The sequence below is a fragment of the Gekko japonicus genome, unplaced genomic scaffold, assembly GCF_001447785.1.
Source record: "Gekko japonicus isolate JY-2015 unplaced genomic scaffold, Gekko_japonicus_V1.1 scaffold1353, whole genome shotgun sequence".
NCBI lineage: Eukaryota > Metazoa > Chordata > Lepidosauria > Squamata > Gekkonidae > Gekko > Gekko japonicus.
The window spans coordinates 326,321-353,423 of NW_015164710.1; the positions used below are offsets into that span (position 1 = coordinate 326,321).

The following is a 27,103-nucleotide window of genomic DNA, read 5'->3' on the forward strand; positions in this document are numbered from 1 at the left end:
GTCGCACGGAAGGGAACATGGGCGGGCGCCGGATGCCACCGGAAACGCGATCAGACGCCCGCCCTTGCCCCGCGGTTTCCGGATACTAGTACCTCCGAGGTACTAGTTTTTTGCTGCGCGGTTTCGGCGGGAAGCCTCGTTTGAGCCACGGGAGTGCTACGCTTCCCAGATGTGCCGGTGAGATCGCGTCCGAAAACTCCGCATGTCTTCCGTCTGACTAGCGTGGCTAATGTTCCGTGTGACCGCAGCCAGTATTTATTCTAAATAATTCTGTTGTCCATAACACTACTTAAGTTCATCGGAAGCACTATATGTAAAAAAACATTAACGGGATGATTGAACTGCTAATTTAAGTCTAGTAGCACCTTTGAGACCCAACAAGATTTTCGAGATGTGAATTTTTGGGAGTCAGAGCTCCCTTCGTCAGATGGAAGTAGGAATGCAGATCTCAGAGTCCTTATATCTCAGTCTGAAGGTGGGAGAAGTGCTGCATAGAAAGGAGTCGGGATGCAGAGGTACGATGCAAAATGTAATCAGTTTGGTTAGAGCAGGGCAGAAATGCTTAGGGGCAGAAAACTGGCATCCATAGTGAGATAAGAACCCTTTGTCCCTATTCAGCCCTGGGGGGATTCATTGTTCCGAGTCACTGAACATAATAATAGAATAAATGAACACTGCAACTTATCTTTCAGGTGGATGTACTGGACTGATTGGGAGGAAGACCCAAAAGATAGCAAGAGGGGGAAGATAGAAAGGGCTTGGATGGATGGCACCAACCGGAACGTCTTTATCACTTCCAAGACAGTCCTGTGGCCCAACGGACTGAGTCTGGATATTCCGGCAAAGGTGCTGTACTGGGTGGATGCATTTTACGACCGGATTGAGATGGTTTTGCTGAACGGCACAGAACGCAAGGTCAGTGATGATAACATCTCCCTCACTCGCACCTGCCTGTATTCTTTGTGTTCGTTTCTAAGGCCGAAAAAACCACAACCCTGTGGATATATAATGAACAGGTTTTTACTCATTTCATTTCATTTGTAGCCCGCCTTCTTTGCTGAGACTCAAAGATATATAATGAACAGGTTTTTACTCATTTAATTTCATTTGTAGCCCGCCTTCTTTGCGAAAGACAATTCATTCAGACAGCATAAGACATCCAGTAAACAATGCAATAAGACTAGATTGACATAAATTAGTACAAAATGCAAAAAAAAACACCCTGCCTAAGGTGGAGGTCCCCAACATGGTGCCCACTGGCACCATGGCAAGCACCAACACCTTTCCTGGTACCCACCAAGGAGTTTTAGAAAGGGGCACAGCTAGGCTTCTGATTGGCTTGGCAGATTAAAATGACATCGTTTCAGTGGCAATTTCCACTGAAGTGCTGGTTTTATTCTCTCTCAGTCCTCTTTCCCAGTATATTCTTATATTACCCCCTTCTGCCCTACACTTGGGCTTCCTCTTTGAGTGCTTCCTATCACAGCCGTTTTGTGCTTGCGCCCACCACCCTGTGTCAGATTTTGAAAGGTGCCCATGGGCTCGAAAAGGTTGGGGACCCCTGGCCTAAGGCAAGACATACCATAAACAATGCAGAGAATGGATTACAAAAGTAGAAGACAGTGCAATAAAAGCACAAAGATATGTGCATCAAACATTGCAATAAACTACAATCCTGTTCCCTTCTAAAAGCACCCTCCTGGAACATTCCATTATACTGCTACACCAGTCCCTCCTGAACAATTCTGTTTTGCGCATTCTGTGGAATAACAGAAGTTTGGGAACCTTCCTGACCGGGCAGTGTGAGTGCAAGAGAAGGGGGGGGGGAAGCATATTGCAACAGATGGAAAAGATTAACAAATCTTGAAAACCTCTCTTTTTAAATTCTGTTTTTGATTGTATTATACTAAGACAGATGGTAAAAACAAGCTCCTTTTGCTGCTGATTGTACATCCAGGGTGTTTGGAGGGCAATCCATGTTCATTAAAGAAACAATGAAACATACGATATTGCATTTAAAAATCTGCATTAAAAACTAAATTCAAAAATAATGCCTATCATAAAACCATTGTATTCTCCAGGACACCCCTTTAGGTTCGTACAGATCATTGTGTGTGAGAGAAAATAAGTGAATAGTTGGCCATGGATAGTAATAAACGAATACATCATCAGCTTGCAAGCAGAAAACAAATACTGAACATTGCACATTACAACTGTTAAAAGAACACTTCGCTAATCTGCTTTTAATTGAGTCAGTGCAGAGCGTTGTAATATGTTGCCTTAACTGTGTAATGCAGAGAGCTTCTTCACTAGAATGTCACTGGTTGATGTATGTTCACTCTATTGTTCATTATGTCCAATTATTCTATTAACATTTTCTTGCCTACTGTGCTCATTAATTGGGATGCATTTAGCAAACGCTTGTCTTTGCTTGGAAAGCTGCGGTTGATTGATACGATTTGTAGCGATGCTCACAAAAGGCACTGACAACTCACCGCTTGAAAAATAATGCTGTTAGATTATCTTCAATTACCTTACATCTGCCAGCCCACTCCAGTACCTTGCCAGGCGATTTTATACCGGGCATACATTTCTGATGGCCCTGGGTTTCTGGGCTGACTGTGAATGAGCTACGTTTATTCCTTCTCCCCGTCTTTGGGCCTGATGCCAGAAGATGATCTTTTCCTAAGAGGGTAATGTTGATTCCACTCTGTGCTTTACCAACAGCAGTAGTGGCTGTCCGTGTCCCCACAAAAGGAGTTGTGATAGGCTGGCTACAGGGAGATGCAGAGGGATGCAAATTTAGCATTTTTAATTATTGGAGGTGTAATTAAAGAAGTGTTCTGTCTTGCCAAGGAAGAAAAAGTCTGTGTCTGTAAAGCGTGCTTAAAATTGGTAAGGTATTTATTCACCTGAGTGCTGGAGCAGGGACACAGGTGAGCAGTGTGAACAATGGTACACAGGGGTTGCTTCCACACGGCAAAGATTCTCTGTTTTATTTTCATCTCCAGCAAAGCTGTGCGCCTTGGCAACGGAGCGTCCATGTATGAGTTTTCTGCACACTTTCCTCCAGCGGTCCCCCATGGCCACCATTTCCCATGTGCTCCTCTCACCCAATACCACTGGAGAACATAGCGTTATAGCGCTATAACAATTACCCCTTTTTAAAAAATCCCTCAAAAAAGCCCCCTGGTGGCACAGTGGGGAAATGGTTGTGAGGTTCCTATAATAAGAGTATGATAATATTCTTAGAATGTACCCAAGCACACTGGGACCAGAGCATACTAAGGGCAAGGAAAGGACAATTATTCATATATTTATTAAATTTATACCCCGTCTTACCCCAAAAATGGGCTCAGGGAGGCTCACAGCATAAAATCAACAAACAATAAAAACAATAAAACAGTAAATATCAATAGCAGGTAAAACTGAGACCCATGCCTTATGAAATAATTACCCTAAGAAATTCCAGTGCCCAAGTAGTATCCAGGACAGTAGGGCACTGGGAAAAGGTCATGAACGGCGCCATGGACAGGAAAATTAAGAGCGTGACGTCTTGTGCATGCTCCAAATCCAAAACGGAGAGGAACTTCCTTGTGGAAGCAGGTGGGAATCCCGTCACAACAAAAGTATGAAATGTAATGCCTGGAAAGACATTTGGACAGTTTTTTGTTGGCTACCCTTGGGTGAGTTACGGCATATAGAAAGGTCCTCTGTGTATGTTTGTGTGTCTCTCTTTCTCTCCATGCAGATTGTCTATGATGGTAATGAGTTGAATCATGCCTTTGGACTATGCCACTATGGCAAGTTCCTCTTCTGGACCGAGTACCGGAGTGGGAGCATCTATCGGCTGGACCAGGTCACCAAGGCTGTCACACTGCTCCGCAACGAGCGCCCACCAATCTTTGAGATCCGCATGTATGATGCGCAGCAACAACAAGGTGCGTGGCAAGATAGGTGTGGCCTTGTCCTTGAGGCTCAGCCACCGTGCGCTTAGTGCCCTTAGTGCCAGGGCACACTATGCAGATTTTGAATCTGGGATCTCTGGGTCTCCCAGGCATTGGTGTGACATCAGGGCTGCACTTAAAGGCAGTTTTTGAACAGTGGAGCCCTAGGTTTTCACACAAAGCACAGAGCCCTGTTTCAAAGTGCATAGAATCATAGGATCACAGAGTTGGAAGGGGCCAGACAGGCCCTCTAGTCCAACCCCCTGCTCAATGCAGGGTCAGCCTAGAGCATCCCTGACCAGTGTTTGTCCAGCCGCTGCTTAAAGACTGCCAGGGAGGGGATTTTTGGCTTTGATTGTTTAACTCATGAAGAGTATGGCTGTTACACAGCAATTGGAGAAGATGTTGAAACTCAAGAGATAAGCATGCTTAAAGCATGCTGAAGCTGAATCCAGTGAGTTGAGAATGATGTGAAGAGCATCTGTGTAAAGGAAGGAAATCGAAAGGGATGCGTCTCAGGAGTGGCCTTTAGGGGCCAGCTGCCTATGGCTTGCAGGGTACAGCCTGGGCTTCATATCTGTCAGTTCTCTTAGTAGCATGTCCCTTCACGGTCCGGCATGCTGCTCAGGATTATTTATGTATGTATGTATTTATTTATTAAATTTATACCCCGCCCTACCCCCCAAAATGGGCTCAGGGCAGCTCACAACACAGCCCCCAAAATGGGCTCAGGGCAGCTCACACAACACGGAATCAACAAGCAATAAAAACAGTAAAACAATAACTAGCAATAGCAGATCAACCGAACCCACCCATTATGAAACGATTACCCTAAGAAACTCCAGTGTCCAGACGGTATCCAGAACTGTAGGGGACTGGGAAAAGATCATAAACAGCAATGTGAACAGGACAGGATGGTCTTAATCGGTGGGCAACTGGAGAAGAAGAAGGGTAGGGGCTCCTGCTGTCTCTTGTGCCCACCATATTTGTGGCTCGGGCTGCCCGCTCCACGGCAGAGACGGTTCATAGCCGCCCCATTCAGGGCCGCAGCTGCCAGCTCGACAGTGATGACAGTGACACTGGGGCTTGGGCCACTGATGCCACATGGGCAGCTCCCAACACCTCACACAAGGCAAGGACAGACCCTTGCTTGGCCCCAGTTGTGGGGAGGAGTAGACAACCAGCAGGGGAGCTGGCAGTGATTCTGCAGCCCCATCCTAGACTTTTGCCCTGGGCCGCAGAATTATTAAGACCTCCCCTGAGAAAGACTATACCACTAGGTGATGCCTCATCTCGAGAAGAGGCCAAATTGTTCATTGCCCTTTGGAAGATTGCGGTTTGTGCGCAAATGATGTTTTATCCCCTGGCTGCTGCACTGAGAGATGCGAAGTATTTCCAACTAGAGCTAGCTTTGAAACCACCTGGAGCGAAACACGTGCGCAACTGCCTAAATGTGGCAAACCACAATATGCGCTCTAGCTTTTAACAAGCTGACATGTTTCCATGCTGTAGTGCGCTAACGTGCAGAGTGTGCACGATGGGAACAAATCTGCCTCCAAAAACTTCAAGGGATTTGGTGTTTGCAAGGCAGCTGCTTTCTTTGCTGAACCACACACTCCCCCCCACCCCAACTGAAGCTTCCCCAGCTTGAGAGAAGGCATAGCTATACCACATCAGTGAATCCTCTATATGGGGTATCCAGACTGGAAGCCATGTTTTCCAGCGACACAGGGTCAATGCTCCATCTAAGCTGTGGAGTCTTGTGAGCAAAGATTCTACTTTGTGAGCTACTGGCATTAAAGTTGAGAGCGGGCAATTTGGCTGCTGCATAAATGAGTTTGCTCTGGAGCCATCCTTCCTGAGCTAAGACAAAAATCTGTGAGCTGGAGGCTAAAAAACTGTGAGCTAGCTCACACTAACTCAGCTTAGAGGGAACACTGCACAGGATCCATTCAGAGGTCAAGCGATCCCATGTGGCTAGGGCTCCGTAAAGGGTGGAAAGTAGGATAAATAAATAAAAAATATGGGGGGGGGGGACACTTGAAATTGGCAGTTCACTGAGAAAAACATCAAATAAAGCTTTCAGAGGAAGAGGTTCTACAAGGAACCAGCCAGTTCTGTGTACATTAAACGTCCCTGGAATTAAAATACTTTATATTTTGAGGCAAAGAGAATCAGAAATTTCCTACCTTGGGAGTTTGTGCTGATCTTAAATATTTAGGCGTTGTTTTGTGGCAAACAGGGATCAGGAACGACTTAATTAGAGCACAGAATTGAAAGGGGAGACCCAAAGAAAACCACAGTCCATTCTTATTTCTCCCTGAAATAGTTCCTGGTCCTTCTGAACTTAATTTTGTAACACAGAATAAACCCCCATTTCCTCCTGCTCCTCCTGAGTACCATCAAAGGACAGTCTGCCTTCCTTGCACAACTGTTGTCTTACTCTTCTAATTCCTTCTCCTTTTTTTGCAGTTGGCTCCAACAGCTGCCGAGTGAACAACGGAGGTTGCAGCAGCCTTTGCCTGGCCATTCCCAAAAGCAGACAGTGTGCCTGTGCAGAGGACCAGATTTTGGGACCGGATTCTGTCACCTGTCAAGGTACATCTGTGGCTGGAGCAAGTGTTAGAGGGTCACCATTGCTTAGGGTTTGAAGGCTTCTTCTAGCAGTCCTTTCTGTATCCTGGAAATGGCAGACAAAGCTGCTTTCCCCCCACAGTATCAGACAATTGGGCGTTGGGCAAAGGCCTCCAGAGAGACAGATCAGCCTGTCGCAGAGCCGTCGTGACCAGCAGTAAGATTAGCTAGACCACTGCATGTGTTTCACTTTGAAAGTGTCTTCTGACCAGTTCTCCATCACCCATAGATGAGGCCAATTGTCATTTCATTGGACTTGCTTTTCATATTTAAGTGGACAAGACCTAGAGTTCTCACAGCCTGGAAGAATCAGGGGTTACATCTTCATTTCTGTGTGTTTGAGGGTAAGAGACCTAAACTGTGAGACTAGGCCAGATCATCAGTTATCCCTTCATTTCCCTGGAGTAGCAGGTAGGCTTATCATACAGGCTTGGATCCATTGATCCGGTGGAAAAAAAATGGACTTATTGTAATTCTGCATACACAGCATTGTGTGCAACCCCAAGCACTTTCGTCTCTATGTTGTATTGGCCAGAAATTGGTTGCCCAAGATCTCACAAAGTGGAAATGCAAATGGAGAACACTATAAATGTGGCTTACCACAAGTGGCTACCGTGGTCTTTTTGTTGCATTTCTGCTTGCACAGGAGGTCCTTCACAAGAGGAAATTCTATGCTGGGTCCACCCCACAGTCTGTGCCTGATATAACCTGCTACCCTTTCCCTTGTGCCTGTTGGATTTGCTTATATTCTATGCCTTCTAAAATATTGGCTACTGACTACGGTGAGAAACAGAATGATAGGTTGTGCATTTTTTTGGGGGGTATTTTTGCATTTGTGTGTATGTGTGTGTGTGTCATAGAGACCTCTGGTGACCAGAGGTCATTTCGGGGGGGTTTGTGGGGGATCGCTGTTCCCCCGGGTGAGGTGCAGGGGGGCAGGGCACACGACGAAGCCCCGCCCCTTCTTCCGGCCGCCCCCTTCTTCCAGCCTCATTCTGTTGCAGAAGGAGGAAGAAGCAGGAGGGTAAGTTGGCGTCCTCCCCCTCTGCCTGGCCGAGGCCACTCCACGTGGCCTCCGCAAGGACTCCCAGCCCCATCCAGGAGCTTCCCCGAGGTAGCTGTGTTAGTCTGTTGCTGCAAAATAGTCCAAGAGTTCAAATAGCACCTTTAAGACTAACAAATAGCACCTTTAAGACTAACCTTTAAGACTAAGACTAACTGAGTGGTGGGTGTGGCCTTATGACACACTTCCGGTGATGTCAGGGGGTGTGGCATATGCTAATGAGTTCCACTAGCTCTTTTTCTACGAAACGACCCCTGCTGGTGACTCCTGGTATTCTTTGGAGGTCACCCTTCCAAGTACTTGCCACGGTCAGCTCTGCTTAGCTTCTGACATCTGATGAGATCAGGCTTGCCTGGGCTACCCAGGTCAGGGCTGTTGTATGTGCATTGTGACCTCCTGGCAGGCCTGGAAGACAAGGTGGGTAGGCAAAATGCCTCCTGATATTTTGTCATCCCTCCTTGAACAACATAGGATGCCAGCTGCCTTACTACTGAGTCAGACCGTTCTTTTATCACAAGTCAGTGTTCTCTACCGTGACACTCAGTGGCTCTCCAGATTTTCAGACAGAGGCCTTTCGCCTTATCCTTTTACCTGGCAGTGCCTGGGATTGGACTTGAAGCCACTCTAACACTGAGCCACAAACCCCCTCATTTTTGTTTGTTTTGTAAAACATTTCTTGTCCCGGTCACCCAAAGGAGCCAGGCCACGATTTGTTAGAGGAGCCTGTTCCATCTGGGATCCACCCTTCTCCCAGTCCCTAGTTTTGGCCTCTCTTCAGGAACTGGATCATTATCAGAGCTCCACTTCTGTTCTTTCATTTTCAGCTTGGCTTCTGCTATTCTGTGCCAAAAGGCAAATTTCTTGGACACCAGGATGGATTGGCATTCTCTTGATATTCTGTCAGTTCCTTCATCTGTGAAACTGGAGGGGCAGCCAGAGTAAGAATTTGCAAATAGAGTTGCTACCTTTTTTATCGGCTCTGTTCCTGCGTCCTTAACTACAGCCTGAATTGTGGAAATTAGCAGGTGATGCTTTCTTTGGCACAGAGACATGGAGATGGGAGCTGCATCACCTGCTTCTTAATTTCTGTGTCTTAAGCTGTCGTTAAAGGTATGGGAGCTGGGTTATGGTGGCAGTTCTGTTTGCAAATGGCTCTTTTTGCTTTAGGTTTCACAGCTGAATGGAAGCAGAAGGTGTGGGTGTGGATCTTTCCAGTCTCTCTGTTTGGTGTAGTGGTTAAGTCTTACCAGTCATTTCCAGGGTCATGGACACACACCCACCCCCTCCGCACCCTCTGAAGTCATTTCTGACCCTGGGAAAGTTTATTTCTGGGGTCATGGGACCCATTCAGGGTACTAGCTATGCAGATCGAGGGACTGTAGTACAAAAGGGGAAAAGGACAAGATTGCTCTTTCTGCCTCTTCCCCACTTTGCCATGGAAGTTTGCTCAGTGAGGAGGAGAATAATGTAAGGCTCTTTGAGTCCCCCTGGGGAGAAAGGTGGGGTGTGTAGATGAAGTAAATAAATAAATTGACAGAAGAAAAGAAGCGAGCAATTTTGAATCAACTTTCCCAGGGTTGAGGAAAGGCAGCATGGGGGAAGCCTTCCGATGGTGTGATCCGATCCACTGATTCCTATGGCACGTGTCTGCACCTGATGTGCCTCTTTGTTTTGTTTCGTTTGTGGACAGCCAACCCATCTTACATCCCGCCCCCTCAGTGCCAGCCTGGGGAGTTTGCTTGCAAGAACAACCGCTGCATCCAAGAGCGCTGGAAATGCGACGGGGACAATGACTGCCTGGACAACAGCGATGAGGCCCCTGAGCTCTGCCGTATGTATCTGTCTTGAAACTTTTAATTTTGAACATTGCACATATCTTGTGAGAACAGAAAAGTGGGATATAAATATTGGGACATTTGGTGAATGTAGCAGAGTTTTGCCCAGTCATAGAAGTATGATAGTGAGTGCAGTAAATAAGTCTCCTAAGAAGTACATTGCAAAAGGTAAAAAACTTAGATTTATTTAAATGCCTTCTGAGCTCACTCGTGTCACTCCACAGCAGCAGCCCGTTTCGCCCAAGTCATCTCAGAAGGCATTTAAATGCCTTCTGACCTCAGTGGTGAGTCATGCCGGCGTGGTTTTAAAGGGTTCCTGATGCCTTAGGCACCAGCATGTCTGGCCCACGAACCTCTCCCACGAACCGCATGAACCTTGGTGAAAACCAAACTGATTCGAGGGCAGTTCGTGGGAGAAGCAGTTGCACGAACTGAGGTTCTTGTACATCTATGGCAAGTGAAGTGAAGGGGAGCAAGGATCACATTTTATGATCTGAACCAAGGACTATCTCTCAAGTATTTGGGTCTATTTGTAATGTGCATACTGTAAATCTGTAATTCATGTCATTATATCCATTTCAACCATGAAAAGTAGTTTTTTTTATCCATTCCCCAATTTTGGGGACCTTGTCTTGTTTCCAACATTGAGCATATGTCATTCTGGCAGTTGTGATCATATACCACGTCAATGTCCTTTTTGCCTATTTAAATGCCTTCTGAGCTCACTCGAGTCACTCCACAGCAGCAGCCCGTTTCGCCCGGGTCACCTCAGAAGGCGTTTAAATGCCTTCTGACCTCAATGGTGAGTCATGCGGGCGTGGTTTTAAAGGGTTCCTGATGCCTTAGGCACCAGCATGTCTGGCCCACGAACCTCTCCCACGAACCGCATGAACCTTGGTGAAAACCAAACTGATTCGAGGGCAGTTCGTGGGAGAAGCAGTTGCACGAACTGAGGTTCTTGTACATCTATGGCAAGTGAAGTGAAGGGGAGCAAGGATCACATTTTATGATCTGAACCAAGGTCTGTCTCTCAAGTATTTGGGTTCTCTCAAGTATTTGGGTCTATTTTCCAGATATATGAGCTCTTGCCATTATAAATTTGTAATTTACATACTGTAAATTTGTAATTTACATACTGTAAATTTGTAATTTACATACTGTAAATTTGTAATTTACATACTGTAAATTTGTAATTTACATACTGTAAATTTGTAATTTACATACTGTAAATTTGTAATTTACATACTGTAAATTTGTAATTTACATACTGTAAATTTGTAATTTACATACTGTAAATTTGTAATTTACATACTGTAAATTTGTAATTTACATACTGTAAATTTGTAATTTACATACTGTAAATTTGTAATTTACATACTGTAAATTTGTAATTTACATACTGTAAATTTGTAATTTACATACTGTAAATTTGTAATTTACATACTGTAAATTTGTAATTTACATACTGTAAATTTGTAATTTACATACTGTAAATTTGTAATTTACATACTGTAAATTTGTAATTTACATACTGTAAATTTGTAATTTACATACTGTAAATTTGTAATTTACATACTGTAAATTTGTAATTTACATACTGTAAATTTGTAATTTACATACTGTAAATTTGTAATTTACATACTGTAAATTTGTAATTTACATACTGTAATGGCCTCTGGTCCACTGCCCTGGCCCAGGTGGCCCAGGGACTCCCCACTCTCTCCCTCTGCACCTTCTGGCCAAGCCAGGAAGGCAGAAGAGAGCACACCTGTCAGCTGGGTCACAGGGACTGCTTCCAGCTTCTAGCCCCCTCCCCAACTGACAACGTAGGCTGACCGCACTCTTCCTCCTCGTTCTCTGGCCGAGCCAGAAAGCCCCGGGAAAGAAAGTTAAGCAGCCAGTGCTTCCAACCTGCAACACCCAGCTGCAGGCTCTTTTGCCTGTGGCAAAGAGAGATGGGATGGCCCCCAATCAACTGGGTTGTGGGAGTGCAGCCCCCCTCAACAGCCCCTGCCATTTTTGTTACCTTCCTATCTGTGTTTAAGACAGCCCCTTGTTTTTAAAAGCTCCTTCCCTAAATAAAAGAATATTTTCTTCTTTTCAAGTCACGATGGCATTGGAGACATGGAATTTAATGTTTGTAAATTTTATTTTGGTAATAGTACTCTGTTTTTTACTGTGCAACTGGGGCGGGGGGGAGAGAATCTTGTCCCAGAAAATGTTAGGTAGAAAGAAGCCTGAGGCCATTATTTTGTACCAGCCATCCCAAATTTTTAATGTGGATTCTAGGAAGGAATTGTTTGGTATAGTTTGAAGTCATTGCCCCTTCTACTAGCCTTGGTGACTAAGGGGGACCTCCACATTTAGAGGCACTAAGCTTCTGAATCCCAGAGCCAGGAGGCAACATTAGGGGAAGGTCTTGGCCTCTATGCCCTGTTGTTGGCCATCCAGAGGAACTGGTTGGCCACTGTGTGAAACAGGATGCTGGACCTGTATTCACCAAACGTGCTATTGCAAAGATGTTTTAATTATAAAACTGTTTGGAGACTCTGAGATAGTGTTGCATAGTACAGTAGCTTGCAAATTAATTTGCAATCTCAGATCCTTTTAAATAAAGAAGACCCTAAATGTATTTTTGATGAAGAAAACTCTTCCTGAATTATTATTTTTTTGTGATTATATTTTAGCCAATAGTTTTTCCAGCCTTCCCTTCTCTTTTACAGTATTCTTAACTGAGGAATAAGAGGAGTTTTATACATTTCTACAAGAAACGCATCATTGCCTTTTCTTTTTCTCCCTTAGAGCTTAACTGCACCAGTTTGCCATGGGGACTTGAAACTATATTGTAGCTGCTACTTCCCGGTGGCAACTTGTGAGTAAATGCGCAGCCGGGCCTGATGTGGATTGGGAATGCTGGATGGGAGAAGGAGGAGGAATTCCTCCCTTCTCTCCTGTACAGTTTTTGGTAGCTGAAAGAGCCCAGAGGCAGGGGGTGGGAGCATTATTTTCTCTGTGGGGAGCCAGCATATGCAAGCATTTAATTCACATGCTGGCTCCCGGCAGAGCAAATAACACTCCTCCTTCCTCCCTGGCCCCCAGGCTGTTTCAGCTGCCTCCTTCTCTTGCACAGTGTTCCTGATCCAAATCAGGCCCTGCTGCGCATTTGTTCATGAGTTGCCACTGGGAACTAGCAGCTACTATATAGCTGCAAGGCCCCGTGGAAGAATCGTGTAGTTTGTAACAGGTTCCTAGCCTCCTAACAGTTGTGGCTTCACTAAGTTCACTAGTTGCAATTCACAGCTTTAAATAAATCCCAAACCTTTAAGAGGGAGTCTTCGCAGTCCAAATTATTTTTAAAGTACTGCAGAGTCTCATTGCCAAGCACCTCCGAGACAGCATTATTTAGTTATAAGAAGCTGTTAAGTTTCCATTCGGGTCCCAAACCGTCCGATTCTTTAGAATGTAATAAACATGAGACTCTGATAGGATCTGATTATAGCCTCAGGGTGATGTCTGAGAGATGTCTGTCAAAAGAGGTATAGAGGTCAAGATAAAGATCTATACAAGTGAAGGGGGTTATGTACCCTAAGAGCAAAAATATGGATGATTGTTCTCTGGAGGACAGAAATTATTCTGTATTGAAGAAGCAATTTAACTAAAGGCAGAGAAAGTCTCAGCATTTCTGTCCTTTAATGTTTTATTTATCTACGTATTTTTGCATTTAAGCCTGTTGAAGTCACCACCTAGAAGGAGCTAGCCATCTAGGAACTGCTCAACTAGTTGTAAGGTATTTTTTAATAAAGGCAGCTTGGTTAGAATTTGGAACACAGAGAGTCTCCATGGCTAGGCTATATCTCTACATTTCCCCTTAATTATCCTTTTGGATCAGTCTTAAAATCAGAAATACCTAAAGGAATTTTCTTGGATAGAAGAAGAGCAGTTCCCCCAAGATTTGAAGAATGCATGGCTGCAAATTGCCAATCAATTCTTTTAAATTTCAGTATTGGTGTAGTTGCTAAAGGGGAAGGAGACTTCTTACAGGCAGAGAGCAATTTAGTGCCTTACAAGTGTAAATGGCCCTAGCCAGCAGAAGGACAATAGACAGCCAGGTCACACCTAAGACCAAAAAATCACACCTAGGGGACAGAGAGGAGGGAAACCCAAAAGATGCTGTATTCCTTCCTTTGAAAAAGAAAGAGAAAGAAGGACCTGAAGAGGAAGGTCAAGCAGGAAGAAGCTCTCTTGCTCTTTTTGCCTTTTATACTCTGTGTTGCTGTAAGCCTTCCTAGGAAGGCCCCATGGATTCTGTCTTGAGCAGCAGTTGCTAACAATGGGACAAAACCCCAGACAATGGTCCAAGGTCATGGATGAACTATAACTGCTGCAGCTTCACGAATTACTTGCCTATCCTAAAGTCTCCATTTGGTTGGGTGGGGGGCTTGTTTAGACCTGTCAGGTACTTCAATAACTCAGCATCAACAGCAGGTCCTTAAACAGGTTCAGCTTTATTGATCAGAGTAAGGTGAAGTCAACTTAGCCTCTTTGAGTCAGGAATGAGGCATACAAAATGGCAATAGTAATTATAGTGGGTTCATACAACACCCCCTGACACCTAGGAGCCAATAAGCAATTAATGCGGAAGGTGGGAAACTGTTTAACAGTTCAGAGGTGAGCGGGCAGCAACAGACGCTTTGTGCCGAAGCCATGAGCACTCAAGGCCAATGGCTAGATGAGAGGCAGAAGCGAGAAGCAGCTGCAGAGCATTACACATTCCAGAGTCAGGACAAAAACACCATGGCGGGGCTACTCGACAAGACCAGGATGAGAGGATTTCTTGTAATTTTCTTTTAATCCTTGTTCCATTCTTCTGTGTATAAAACTATGTGTGTGCTTTTATTCTTGTTTTAAAGTCTCTGTAATTTGCATGCTGGTAGTGTGATCTCTGTACCCATGTCACACCTGATTCAATCACATTTCTGAAAGGAGGACTGTGAGGAAAGGGTAGCTATAGATCCATTCATTCCCCGAGTGTACATGAGTGCATTTGCTAGATAGCATGTGGCAAAGCAGCAGAATGGTATAAAAGCAGAGTGTTGAAGCGGTAACCTGGTAAAGAGTGCTGAATGTACTAACCCATTCTGCAGGAGGTACTCTACAAGATTCGTTGGTGGCAGTGGATGATACTTGGTTAGTTAGGCTTAATTCCCATGGCTTCATCAATGGTGGACGCTGTCTCTGCCATTTTTATTTCCTCCTTTTAATAGCTAAGAGGTCAGTTAGAGATTTTTGTGAGGAAGTAAGGTTTTCTTGAATTGCCTTGCTTTCCTCAGTATCTGAGTTTTGAGCAACACCGGCCATTTTCAGTTTTCCTTCTTTCACTATTCCCCCAGAGTGAAGACACTGGGATAAAAAGGTTTAAAAGTCATTTCACAGTGTTGTAGATTCTGTTTCCCACCACCCTCCTGGTTTCCCCATTCTTACTGTGCTTAGTTCATCAGATACTAACAAAATATGTGGCAGGGTATAGGCTTTCATGAGTCACTGTTCACTTCTTCAGATATCATGAAAGTTCCTGCCCTGCCAGAAATTTTGTTAGTCTTTAAGGTGCTACTGGACTCTTGCTCTTTTCTACTGCTACAGACAGACTAACACGGCTACCTATCTTGTTTTTAACTCTGTGCCTGTTGTGAGCTGCTGTCACTAAGGAACATGCTGGGAGTGTTTTTAGGTACACAGAGTATAACTTTATTAAAAAGCAAACAGTACAAAATAAAAACGAACAAAGGTTATCCAAGTTCACCATAGCAGCTTGCCTTGATCCAGCCAGTCTCCAGCAGGCCTGGAGAAAAATGTCCCGTCTCTTTAACAGGGACTTAATATGTTTAAATGGCCAGTGGAAGCTTTTCATGGCATGGAGGGGGAAAACAGCATCTGATAAATAACATTCCATTACTCCTCTATTAATCCTCTGTTAAGGGACAGGACATTTTTCTCCAGGCAACCCTAAGCCTATCTAGAGTCATAAGTAAAACGTGTCTGGGAACTACTCCAGATTCCTGTACCCTGGAATTATAGTAAAACATGGGGTAGACTTCTGAATATTACAATTGAATGTAGTTTTATTGTATTTCATATTATTGTTGTTACCCACTTTTGATCTAGGGCAGATCAGGAGAAAGGCACACTGCAAATACTTTCAGTAATTATGCTTTAAATAAATAAAAACCTGAGCAGTCAAAGCAGACTGCATTATGTCAAGCTAAGTCAGTTTAGTCAGATCCCATAGATTTTTAAGTTCTCTCATTGTCAAAGTTGATTATTTTGGCATAGTATACACAGTCCTGGTTTTCACCATGGGAAGAATGATTCCCATATCTGTGCCTCAGCTTCCTAATTGCCAGGGAAGGAATATAGTTGTGACTCAGTTTCAGAGTACACTAATGCATTGGTGGAGAAAGAAGGGTCTTGTACTCTGAGGTCTGAAGACACTTTTCTTTCTCTTTCCCAAACTCCAGATCAGCACACCTGCCCCTCGGACCGTTTCAAGTGCGAGAACAATCGCTGCATTCCCAACCGCTGGCTGTGTGACGGGGACAATGACTGTGGGAACAATGAAGATGAGTCCAACTCCACCTGCTCTGGTGAGCCCTTTGTGACTGACTTATTTATTACATTATCTCACTCTTTCACCAAGGACCTTAGGGTTACATGGTTCTTCCATCCATGATATCCTTGCAACAACTCTAAGAACATAAGAGAAGCCATGCTGGATCAGGCCAATGGCCCATCCAGTCCAACATTCTGTGTCACACAGCGGCCAAAACCCAGGTGCCATCAGGAGGTCCTCCAGTGGGGCCAGAACTCTCAAAGCCCTCCCACTGTTGTCCCCCAAGCACCAACAGTATACATCTCTGTACATAGTCGCTAATAACCCCTGATGGACCTCTGCTCTGTATTTTTATCCAATCCCCTGTTGAAGCTGTCTATGCCTGTAGCCGCCACCACTTCCTATGGCAGTGAATTCCACGTGTGAATTACTCTTTGGGTGAAGAAGTACTTCCTTTTATCTGTTCTAACCCATCTGCTCAGCAATTTCATTGAATGCTCACGGGTTCTTCTATTGTGAGAAAGGGAGAAAAGCACTTCTTCCTCTACCTTCTCTATCCCATGCATAATTATATCATATTACCCCTCAGTCATTGTTTCTCCAAGCCAAAGAGCCCTAACCTCTTTAGCCTTTCTTCATAGGGAAGGTGTGCCATCCCCTTTAGTTGCCCTTTTCTACACCTTTTCCCAATACTATAATATCCCTGTGAAGTGTTTTGGGTGGCTGGCCTATAGGGTACCCGATTAAGTGGCTTAAGAACACTTATCCACATGGGTTTTTGCTGCAGCTTGGGATCCTGACTACAGGGCTTTTTCCCCCCTCCAAGCCTTTTCACAGTATTGTTGACCAGTCACCATTCAGAAGTTTCTTTAAGGTTTCTTTGTTGTCTCTCATATCATTTTTGTGCTGATGTTTTCTGCAGGCATGCACTCAGATTTTCAAACACTCAAGGAAACAAAGAACTACTTATAAATATATTAACAGGGTTTTTGTAATGCAAAAAAACCCTGTAAACCAACCAGGTTTTTAAGCACAAAAGCAAGCAAAGATTTAGGGATGGACACCTGAAAAATAATTTTGTATTTTTTGGATTTGGATTTTAGGAAGGACATAAATACTGGTATTTCAGGTCATTTCATCTCCCCAATACCATATCGGTATTTGAATTCATTGGGTGGTTCCTTCCTTCTCAATCACCCAAACAACCACTGCCCTAAAGCATCCCAATGTAAACAAAGCCGACAAGCCCAATAAAACCAGCATCAAACCAGAGAATCCCAGTAGACCCCCTGGAAATGTGGCAAGCTCAGCATAACCAGTGTGAAACCAGATGTGAGGAAATACATATTTTTTACCTTGGAAGTTTCAAATGAGCAAAACCTTCACTCTGAGTTTAAAAGTCCCCCGCCCGGGCAGAGAACAGGCAGGAAGGGGGGAAGCCAGTCCAATTGCTTTCCAGCTTATCTTCTTGCAAACGCTAATAGATTTAGCAGGAGAGATAATGGGTGAGTCAAGTTTTCCCCTCTTCTCCAAGCAGGGAACAGAGATTTGGAGGAATTAAATACTAGAGAAACTTCAGAAAAGAACTCCAGAAAGAATCACCAGGAAAAGCCTCTTTGCCCTGGCCTGACCTGATCAGTGGGTGGGGAAAAGAGAAATGATAAAACAGGGAAGCAAGGACAAAGTACTCTTTGGTGCAGAGTCCATCAGAGCAGGCAGAACTCTTAGGCGAGGTTTGGAGGAGGCAGCCATGTGCTGGCCTGGAGAGCTGGAAAAAACTTCAAGGTAATTGTCACACTGTAGAGATCTGTAACTTCATAAAATGGAGCTTTTATATGCTAGGGACAGAGGAGTTGGGTTTTACCCATTTCTTTTTAATCCCTTGCTCAGTCTGATGCTGTGCTAAAAGAATGCTTGTGAACATTTTCTTTTTAATAAATACTTTATAACTTTTGATGCTGGTAGCGGTTCTCTGTACCACATAGTCCTCCACCATCTTGTACACGCTGTTTTAAAAGAAGCGTTGGGGTAGGCAGGCAGTTGGCAAGTGGCTATTCTTCTGGCATAAACTATGCCCGTGGTGACCAGGTGCTGGGCTGCGGGAGATACAGAGGCAAGGCCTCAGCACTTGGAAGGGAAGCTGGGAGTCCTGATCCTCCCAGCGGGCAATTCCTACAAAGGTCAGGTGGTGGTGGTGGTGGGGGGGGGCTACCCGAGAGAGAAGGAAAAGCCTCTCCAGGTGTTGGGAAAACTTTGGAGGGCAGGGCAGTAGAGGGCTTGCAGGCCGCAGCACACCTGTTCAGTCACACCAGAGAATCCAAGTCAACCCAATCAGAACCAGGGATCACTGTTGCAAGACCAACAGAACCAATTTAAACGAGAGAATCTAAGCCAAACCAACCTGGCCAGCCGATATCAATACCTGGCAAGAAGACACTAACACAGACACACTGTAAAACTGAAGAAAACAATCCTGAGAGCCTTAACATGCTGGTGCCGAATATTTCTGCATATTCTTGAATATTTACAGACTTTTCCAGGACCATCCCGAACTTGAATATTACTTGAATATTTACAGACTTTTCCAGGACCCATTTACCGGTATCCCGAACTTGAATATCAACCTGAACACTGAATATATATTTAAAAATGCCAATATGGTATTTTTCAGATGTACATTTGAGATGGTAATATCCCGATGCACATCTCTACAAAAAGCTATTTACAAGATGCAGGATTTATGGGTCCTGGTTGTGGCTTTCCCATTTGTGGCTTTGCTGTCTCTTGCCTGTTCTCATTTCCAGATGCATGGCCTTCAACCGCTGGTCAGAGGCCACTGAAGGGCTATCGCAGTGGGTGATCCTGACCTGCGTGGCTCTTACTGCAGAAGGAAATAAATGGAGTTCCTTGTGCTATGTCTTGTTTTGGAGTTGCACGTTCAGTCATGTTGGGTGCCACAAACACACAGACAATATGTAGCAGCCATGCAACAATGTCTTCCCGTATCTTTCAACAACGCATGTTGATGGGGTGTGGGGAGGACTTATGTGTGGATATAATCCTATACCCAAGTGATTGTAAGCAGTCTCCTCAGTCAAAGAGGTAGGGTGGGACATCTGACTGTTCTGGCCAACAGTGATTGCTGGAGTGGTGTTGGTTGCTCCCAGTGCATCTTCTCTTGGAAGGAAAAGACTGCAGTAGTAACGGGGAAAGAGTGGAGTATGTTGCCATAAGGAAGCTCCATTGATGCTGTGCCTCAACAGGAAGCACAGCGACAACAGGAAAACACAAGATACGGTCACTGTGTGTAAGTGGCCGAATAGTATTTCTTTCTTTCTTTTTTTGTGAATATTTTGTGTGTGTGTGTGTGTAATTGCATGCCTGGAAGTCATGGTTGACTTCTGGCAACCCCTAGTGGGGCTTGGACATTTCAGAGAGGTGGCTTCATATTGCCTGCCTCTGCATCGTGGCCCTGGTATTCCTTGGAGGTCGCCCTTCCAAGTACTTGTCCAGGGTTGGCCCTGCTTAACTTCTGAGATCTGATGTGATTGGACTTGCCTGGGCTATCCAGGTCGGGGCAGTATTTTTTTTCTTTATATCAGTACTCTGATCTTATCATTGCAAGCTGAATTTGGATGTCAGCTCGTATGGTTTGGTGGTCAGAATGTTGGACTAGGATCTGGGCCCAGGTTCCCACACTGCCATGAACTTGGGCAGTTTCTTTCTTTTTGGGTGCTACGAGAATAAAATGGACAGGAGCACCTTGCGGCCCTTGGCGGATGTGCAGGATAGAGATGTAATGTAAGAAATGCAGTGTCGTGTCATGACCTGTCCCGCTTTTGTGAATGGCCTCTTTGACAGCTTGGGAAGCAGTGGGGATGCAGCCCTTTTGTCCTTTCAGCCCACATAGGGCTCCTAGGGCAGCACTTCCCAGCAAGTTCCCTTCTATAGAGAGCCAGTTTGGTGTAGTGGTTAAGAACAGCAGGACTCTAATCTGGGAGAACCGGGTTTGATTCCCCACTCCACATGCAGCTGAGTGAGAAATGCATGGAATTCACTGCCACAGGAAGTGGTGGCGGCTGCAAGCATGGACGGCTTCAAAAGGGAATTAGATAAGCATATGGAGCAGAGGTCCATCAGTGGCTATTAGCCACAAGGTATAGATAGGAGCTCTGGGGCAAGTGATGCTCTGTCTTCTTGGTGCTTGGGGGGGTCAACAGTGGGAGGGCTTCTAATGTCCCACTGATGGACCTCCTGATGGCACCTGGTATTTTTGGCCACTGTGTGACAGAGTGTTGGACTAGATGGGCCTTTGGCCTGCTCCAACATTGGCGTTTCTTATGTTCTTATGTAGCTGCTGGTGTGACCTTGGTTCAGTTACAAGTTCTTTCAGAGCTGTTCTCTCAAGGGCAGTTCTCGAAAGAGCTCTCTCAGACCCACCTACCTCACAGGGTGTCTATTGTAGGGAGGGGAAGGGAAAGGAGATTGTAAGCTGCTCTGAGACTCCGAGTGAAGGGTGGGGTATAAATCCAATCTCTTCTTCTCTTCTTTGGCAAGATTAGATCTATCCATGTGATATGTTCAACAGTTATACCCACATAATTGAGGTGATCCAGGAAAGCCTTTAGGCTCTGTCGCTAACATTTTTCCTTTTGTTTGCGGCCTGTTCTGTCTTCCCACTCAGCTCGTACCTGCCCTCCCAACCAGTTCTCCTGTGCCACCGGACGTTGTATACCCATGTCTTGGACCTGTGACTTGGATGATGATTGCGGGGACCGCTCTGATGAGTCAGCCACATGTGGTGAGTGTTGGAATAAATTCCACTGCATTAGACCCATACTGGATGTTTGGATACCCACAGCGGCACGCAACCCAGTTGGTACCACATCTACTCTTACATGTGCTGGACATAAGAATGTCAGAAAAGCCCTGCTAGACCAGGCCAATAGTCCATGTCATCCAGCATCCTGTCTCACACAGTGGACAACTAGTCCCTCTGGAGGCCCGACAACAGGACATAGAGGCCGAGGTCTTCCCCTTATGTTGCCTCTTGGCTCTGGGATTCAGAGGATTAGACAATAGGTAGTAGAGAATTTGTGGCTAAATGATCCTGATTAAGTGCAGATCCCCAAAACTGGTGGACTGCAAGCCGGTCCACCCATTATGTGGCAGCAAACCCCACTACGAAGGGTAAAATATTACTTTACACAGAGAATGATTAAGAGGTGGAATTTGCTGCCAGAGGATTGAGTGATGGCCACAGGAATAAACAGCTTTAAAAGGGGATTAGATAGATTCACGGAGGATAAGTCTATCAGGAAACCGCCACCTTCAGAGGCAGTACACCTCCGAATCCCAGTGCCAGGAGGCAACACCAGGGGGAGGCCTTGGCCTCTGTGCCCTGTTGTTGGCCCTCCAGAAGGATTGGCTGGCTGCTGTGTGGCAAAGGGTGCTGGACTATATGGATCGCTGGTCTGATCCAACAGGGGCTCTTCTGATGGTCAACAGAGAGCTGCAGCCAATCCTAACTCTCTGAAGAGTGTTATGTGTATGATACGCATGTATCAAATGTGCCAATGGGTGGAAATCCTGCTAATGGTTCCCATCCTTGTCTCCCCTCTACAGCCTACCCAACCTGTTTCCCCCTGACCCAGTTCACATGCCACAATGGCCGCTGCATCAACATCAACTGGAGATGTGACAATGGTAAGTGCTGCATGGCTGAGTGAGAATCTGGTGAGACTGGCTGTCATGGTGAGATCAGAATCAAGGAGAGAGTGCAGAATGAGGGTTTCTTTTGGGAAGAGGGGGGACCAGGGCTCCTCTCCCATATTTGTGGTCTGTGCAAGATATCACCTATTACCCGGTCACTCAATGCATACATGAGAGCCAGAGATTTATCTCATATCCAAAATTAATAATAATTAAATTCTGTCGAGTCACAACCAATGCACGGCCACCCCTCATGGGGGCTTCAAGGCAGGAGATGAGCAGAGGTGGTTTGCCATTGCCTGCCTCTGCATAGCAACCCAGGTCTTCCTTGATGGTCTCCCATGGAAGTACTAACCCTGGCCAACCCCATCTAGCTTCTGAGCTCTGAAGAGCTCAGGCTATTCTGGGGTATTCTGGCTGCTTTAAATCCAAACTACATAATAACACTAGGAGAACCAGTTTGGTGTAGTGGTTAAGTGTGCGGACTCTAATCTGGGAGAACCGGGTTTGATTCCCCACTCCTCCACTTGCACCTGCTGGATGACCTTCGGCAAGCCCTAGTTCAGTCAACAGTGTTCTTGAAAAAGAGCAGTTTTTGTCAGAGTTCTCTCAGCCCCACACATCTCACAGGGTGTCTGTTGTGGGGAGGGGAAGGGAAAGGAGATTGTAAGCCTCTCTGAGATGCCTTTGAGTAGTGAAGGGCGGGGTATATATCCAATCTCTTCTTCTTAACTGGAAGGGGCCATGGCTCAGTGATAGTAAAGACCTCCGCCCGAGATCCTGGAGAGCTGCTGCCAGTCAGATTAAACTATACTGACCTTGGTAGACCAGTGAGCTGATTCCATATAAGGCAGCTTCATGTGTGTTCATGTGAGTCTCCTTTGGTCCTCCAAGAGATCCTCATGGAGAGAAGAAGCATTGTATAAATGAAGCTTGTTAGTGAAGCCGTCCATGCTGTGGCAGTGAATTTGCAGTGGCAATGAAAGATGCCTAAGGACTCAGCTGAACATTATCTATTTTCCCCTCTATGTTTATTTTAAATTACCTTTTTTCTTTTGCAAAGGCAGCCTCCGAGATTGCTTTATTAAGGAAGAGATTGGCTTGTTGGCAGGGAGTTTAACTTTTTCCTCCCCTGCTATTTTCTTGGAAAAAGCCATCCCTGACCTGGTGTTCCTCCTGTTTGGGAAAATCTACGGGCACCTGTGGTTTTCCCCTAGTGGAGGTGAAAGCAGTTTAGGGGTGGTTTTCTTCCAGGGAGAAAATGAGAAAGGAAAGAAAGGAAATCACCCCTCGTATGCCATTCTGTTCCTTAACAAGACAACCCTGTAAGTTGAATGTGCAAAAGAAGAAAAGAATGTTTAAAATAGGGGGAGGAATGTGTAGCTGAACCCTTAGTCTTGGATGGGGATCTTCTTGGTCTTACCTCCTGACCTTTCTGCCAGGGGTAGATTTGCAGACGGCTGAGTCCCAGTCTGCATCATCTTTCTTTGTGTGGGATGGGGAGCTCTGCTCTTTTGATATTCATAATGTGAAAGTTCAGCCAGCATGGACTTTGAATCAGGTTTGCCTTTTAGTCTGAGGGCAACCACTGCTTATTAATGACATTGCATGACTGGATTGCTCTTTCCTGAAAATGCTGGGGCTTAGTAGACTTCTCTTGATGCAGACAGAGAAAGAGGGGTGGTTAGGGGAATGAGCTCACACCTCAGTAAAGTTTCTGCAAAGAGACTTGGTGGACAGTTCCCCCCCCCCCTGGCTCAGAATCTTAAAGAGGTAGCGTATACAGTCACCAGAATAAAGTGCTAACGTTTCCCCTGGATTATACCACTTAAAGGCTGAAAGTATAGTGTGGCAGAATGATTTGCCATAACAAAAACTCCCCTCCATCTAGAACTCTACAGTTTGATCAGTACCCAGTTAAAGGAGGCTGAAAATGGAGGGAGGAGGACTGTGATATCCCTGAGGAAGGTCTCATAACTTCCCACCCCTCCCTAGAATACATGAGAATACAAGAGACGCCAATGTTGGATCAGGCCAATGGCCCATCCAGTCCAACACTCTGTCACACAGTGGCCAAAAATACCAGGTGCCATCAGGAGGTCCACCAGTGGGGCCAGGACACTAGAAGCCCTCCCACTGTTGCCCCCCACCAAGCACCAAGAAGACAGAGCATCAATTGCCCCAGAGTCCCTATCTATTTGTTGTTGTTCAGTCGCACAGTTGAGTCCGACTCTTCGCGACCCCATGGACTAGCTTGTGGCTAATAGCTGCTGCTGAGCCTCTGCTCCATATGTTTATCTAATTCCCTCTTGAAGCCGTCCATGCTTGTAGCCGCCATCTCCTGTGGCAGTGAATTCCATGTGTTAATCACTCTTTGGATGAAGAAGTACTTCCTTTTATCACGTTCCCCTAGGCAGGGTGAAGTGGGGTCTGGACTCTGTCCATTGCTTCTGATTTCCCTTTATGGATTTTGACATGACTCTTTCGGTGACCTTTTTTTCATTGCCTATCTTTGACATGCCTGCTTTCTCCTTTTCATATTCGATTTCTTTCTTTTCTTTTCTTTTTTGCATTGACCTTTTCTGGGGGTGGGGTGATGGCAGTGGTCCTGATTTTGGGTATGCGTGTATGTGGGTGCGTGGGTGTGTGTATGCGTTCACTCTGCCCACTCTCCTGTCTTCTCTGGTTGGTTTCTGTGTTTCAGAAAAGGATTGTGGGGATGGCTCTGACGAAAAGAATTGTCCAAAAGCTACCGGTTAGTGCATAGATCAACATGCACCACAACTCCTCAGTTTCTGTTCCCCAAAACACCTGCCTTTTATTTTTGTCTGCACAATTCCAGTGACCGGCCAAAACAAATCAAAACCAGCCCGTTCTTGATTTTGTCTGGCCCTTTGTAATACCACTGTTCGATGCACCAGCCCTGGAGCCTTTTTGGAGCTTGCTTTTCCATTGAAATATCATTTGCATCAGTAAAAAAGGAACTAGAGCCATTCCCAGTATATGATGTCTTTGCTCCTTTAGCTCAAGTTGCAAAGGGTCCTTGATTCCCCATCGGCTTGTGCATGCAAGATCCTATGCCTATTTACTCTCAAGTAGGTCCCAGTTTGTAAAGTTTACAGCATAGTCCTAAGGAGAGTAGAACAAAGTTTGATTCCAGTGGCCGTTTTAAGACCAACAAAGTTTAATTCTGGGTATCAGCTTTTCTGTGCACCCACACTTCTTCAGATACATTCAGAGTATCTTTTCAATGTATCTGAAGAAGTATACGTGCACACAAAAGCTTATACCCAGAATTAAACTCTGTTGGTCTTAAAGGTGCCCTTGGACTCAAACTTTGTTCTATTGAACCATTTTTTAGTCCAGTGGCACCTTTAAGACCAGCAAAAATTTATTCAAGGTATGAGCTGGTTTGTTCTACTGCTTCAGACTAACATGGCTACCCACCTGAATCTATCCTAAGGAGAGTGGTGTCCTTCTAAATCCATTAACCAGTGGCCTTAGAAGGGTGTAACTCTGCTTCCTTATCAGGCTCAGGTTTGCAGAGGACATGCTTTTAGGTTTAAATGGTTTAAACCAAGGATGGAAGTGAAAGTGACAGGACCATATGCTCAGACATTCACATGAACAACGTCAGTAGATGCCCAAAGTCAACCTTTAGAAGGGGGCGGAAATCTGTTTCTTTATTATATTTTATTTCTGGTCCACCTTAAACTCTTAAAACATCCAAAAAGTTATAACACAGTCCTTACAATCTATAAATCACTCACCAATACTAAGTAAGCAGTAATACTAAGTGAGCAGTAAGCAGTGTCGGCTGCATAATTTAACGAGTCAAAGAAGACTCTGGTTATTCTGGAATTTATTTGGCTTTTTCGGCCTTCAGGTAGCCAAATGCCGACTCCCCTCCCTCTGTGGCTTCCCTAGTCAATTTCATTCCCTGCCAGTCAGCTGTTAGGTTTTAGCCATTTAACACTAACAAGCGGGTGGGAGTGAAACTGACCAGGGAAAGCCTCCTGTCTCTGTCTTCCCTTCTCCAGCTGCCTCAGTGCTGCGGGTCAGCTGGGGAAGCCAAGGGCAGGCATGGAAACATGCCTGGGCTCCCTTGCTTTCCTTTCTCCAGCTACCCCAGGGCAGCTAGAGAAGGGAAGGCAGAGAGAGGAGGTTTTTGATGGCCAGGTTCACTCCCGTGCCCTGTCTGCTGTTAGGTTTAAATGGCTTAAACCTAACCGCTCACTGAGTTGGGGGGGGGGGAGTGAAATTGACCAGGAAAGCTGCTGGGGCTTGGGGAGGGAAAGAAGGCATTTTAACATGCCTCGCGTCCGTTGGGCATATTAGACCCAAATATATTTGGCAATACTGAATATTTCCCCAGTCCTGATACTTTACCAGTATTGGACTGGGGAAATTTGGCATTTACTGATTTTTTCCAGGTCTGATAGACCTAAAGCCAAAAAATACCGACTTTTTTTTTTTGCACAGTCAATGTCCAGGACGTTCACTTAATTCAGTCGGCAGCCACTTTGCACACTTTTCTGTATGCTAGATTTTGGTGTGCAAACTGTAATGGCAGAAGCAGGAGGAGCAAAAAAAACAGGAATGGGAATTTCAATTACTAGAACTGAATAGTATTGCTGCTCTGTGGGTTCACTGTGCTGAAAAGAAACTCTGATAACACCAGGGCAAACAGCAAAAGTTTGATTCAGCTCACAACCTTTTGAAGATAAACCCCTCTGAAAACTGCCTGCTACCTTCATTTAAAAATCGATGAGCCCCACAGACTTTGAAAAGAGCATCATATCCTGACTTCGATCTGGTCAGAACCATGCACATGCACATGAAATGCATGGATAATACATACGTGTATATCATTTAATCACACAGTTAAAACCCGCTGGAGTGATAGTTCCCCTCTTGCGTCACCCATTTCCCCATGGTGCATGAGATGATCTATGCAGTTTCTGTGTTTCCGTTTTTCATTATTATTATTAGTAATTTTTTTTACTTCTTTAGTTGCTTTGTTCAGTTGCTCTTGGGACAAGGGGTGGAGCATGTTTGGCTGGACTGTGCATGGGATGGGTAGATGGCATTAAGTCAGGCTTGCGGGGATACCCTGCGCCCTTCTGAGCAGCTGCTGGCAAGTTGAATGCATTCCACCTGCTTGTCACCTGCAGGAGGAGTTTAGCCCCCCCCCCAGTGGCTTAAAGAGCCAGGGGGGTGGTGACACCAGTTCCTATGGGCTTAGCTGTCTCTGACCTCTTCTCTTCTTTCCCCTGCTTCCAGACAACGACTGCGGGGACAACAG

General features: G+C 45.3%; 1 protein-coding gene across 1 annotated transcript in view; it reads left to right on the top strand.

The window, feature by feature from the left end:
- LRP1 (LDL receptor related protein 1) overlaps nt 1-27,103 on the top strand; it is a 491,602-nt gene that overhangs the window by 297,494 nt on the left and 167,005 nt on the right. Inside the window, exons 15-22 of the mRNA XM_015409543.1 lie at nt 693-915; nt 3,752-3,941; nt 6,420-6,545; nt 9,335-9,475; nt 15,995-16,120; nt 20,771-20,887; nt 21,712-21,792; nt 27,082-27,100. Coding sequence (XP_015265029.1) covers nt 693-915; nt 3,752-3,941; nt 6,420-6,545; nt 9,335-9,475; nt 15,995-16,120; nt 20,771-20,887; nt 21,712-21,792; nt 27,082-27,100 — 1,023 coding nt within the window. The remainder of the gene's footprint in view (nt 1-692; nt 916-3,751; nt 3,942-6,419; nt 6,546-9,334; nt 9,476-15,994; nt 16,121-20,770; nt 20,888-21,711; nt 21,793-27,081; nt 27,101-27,103) is intronic.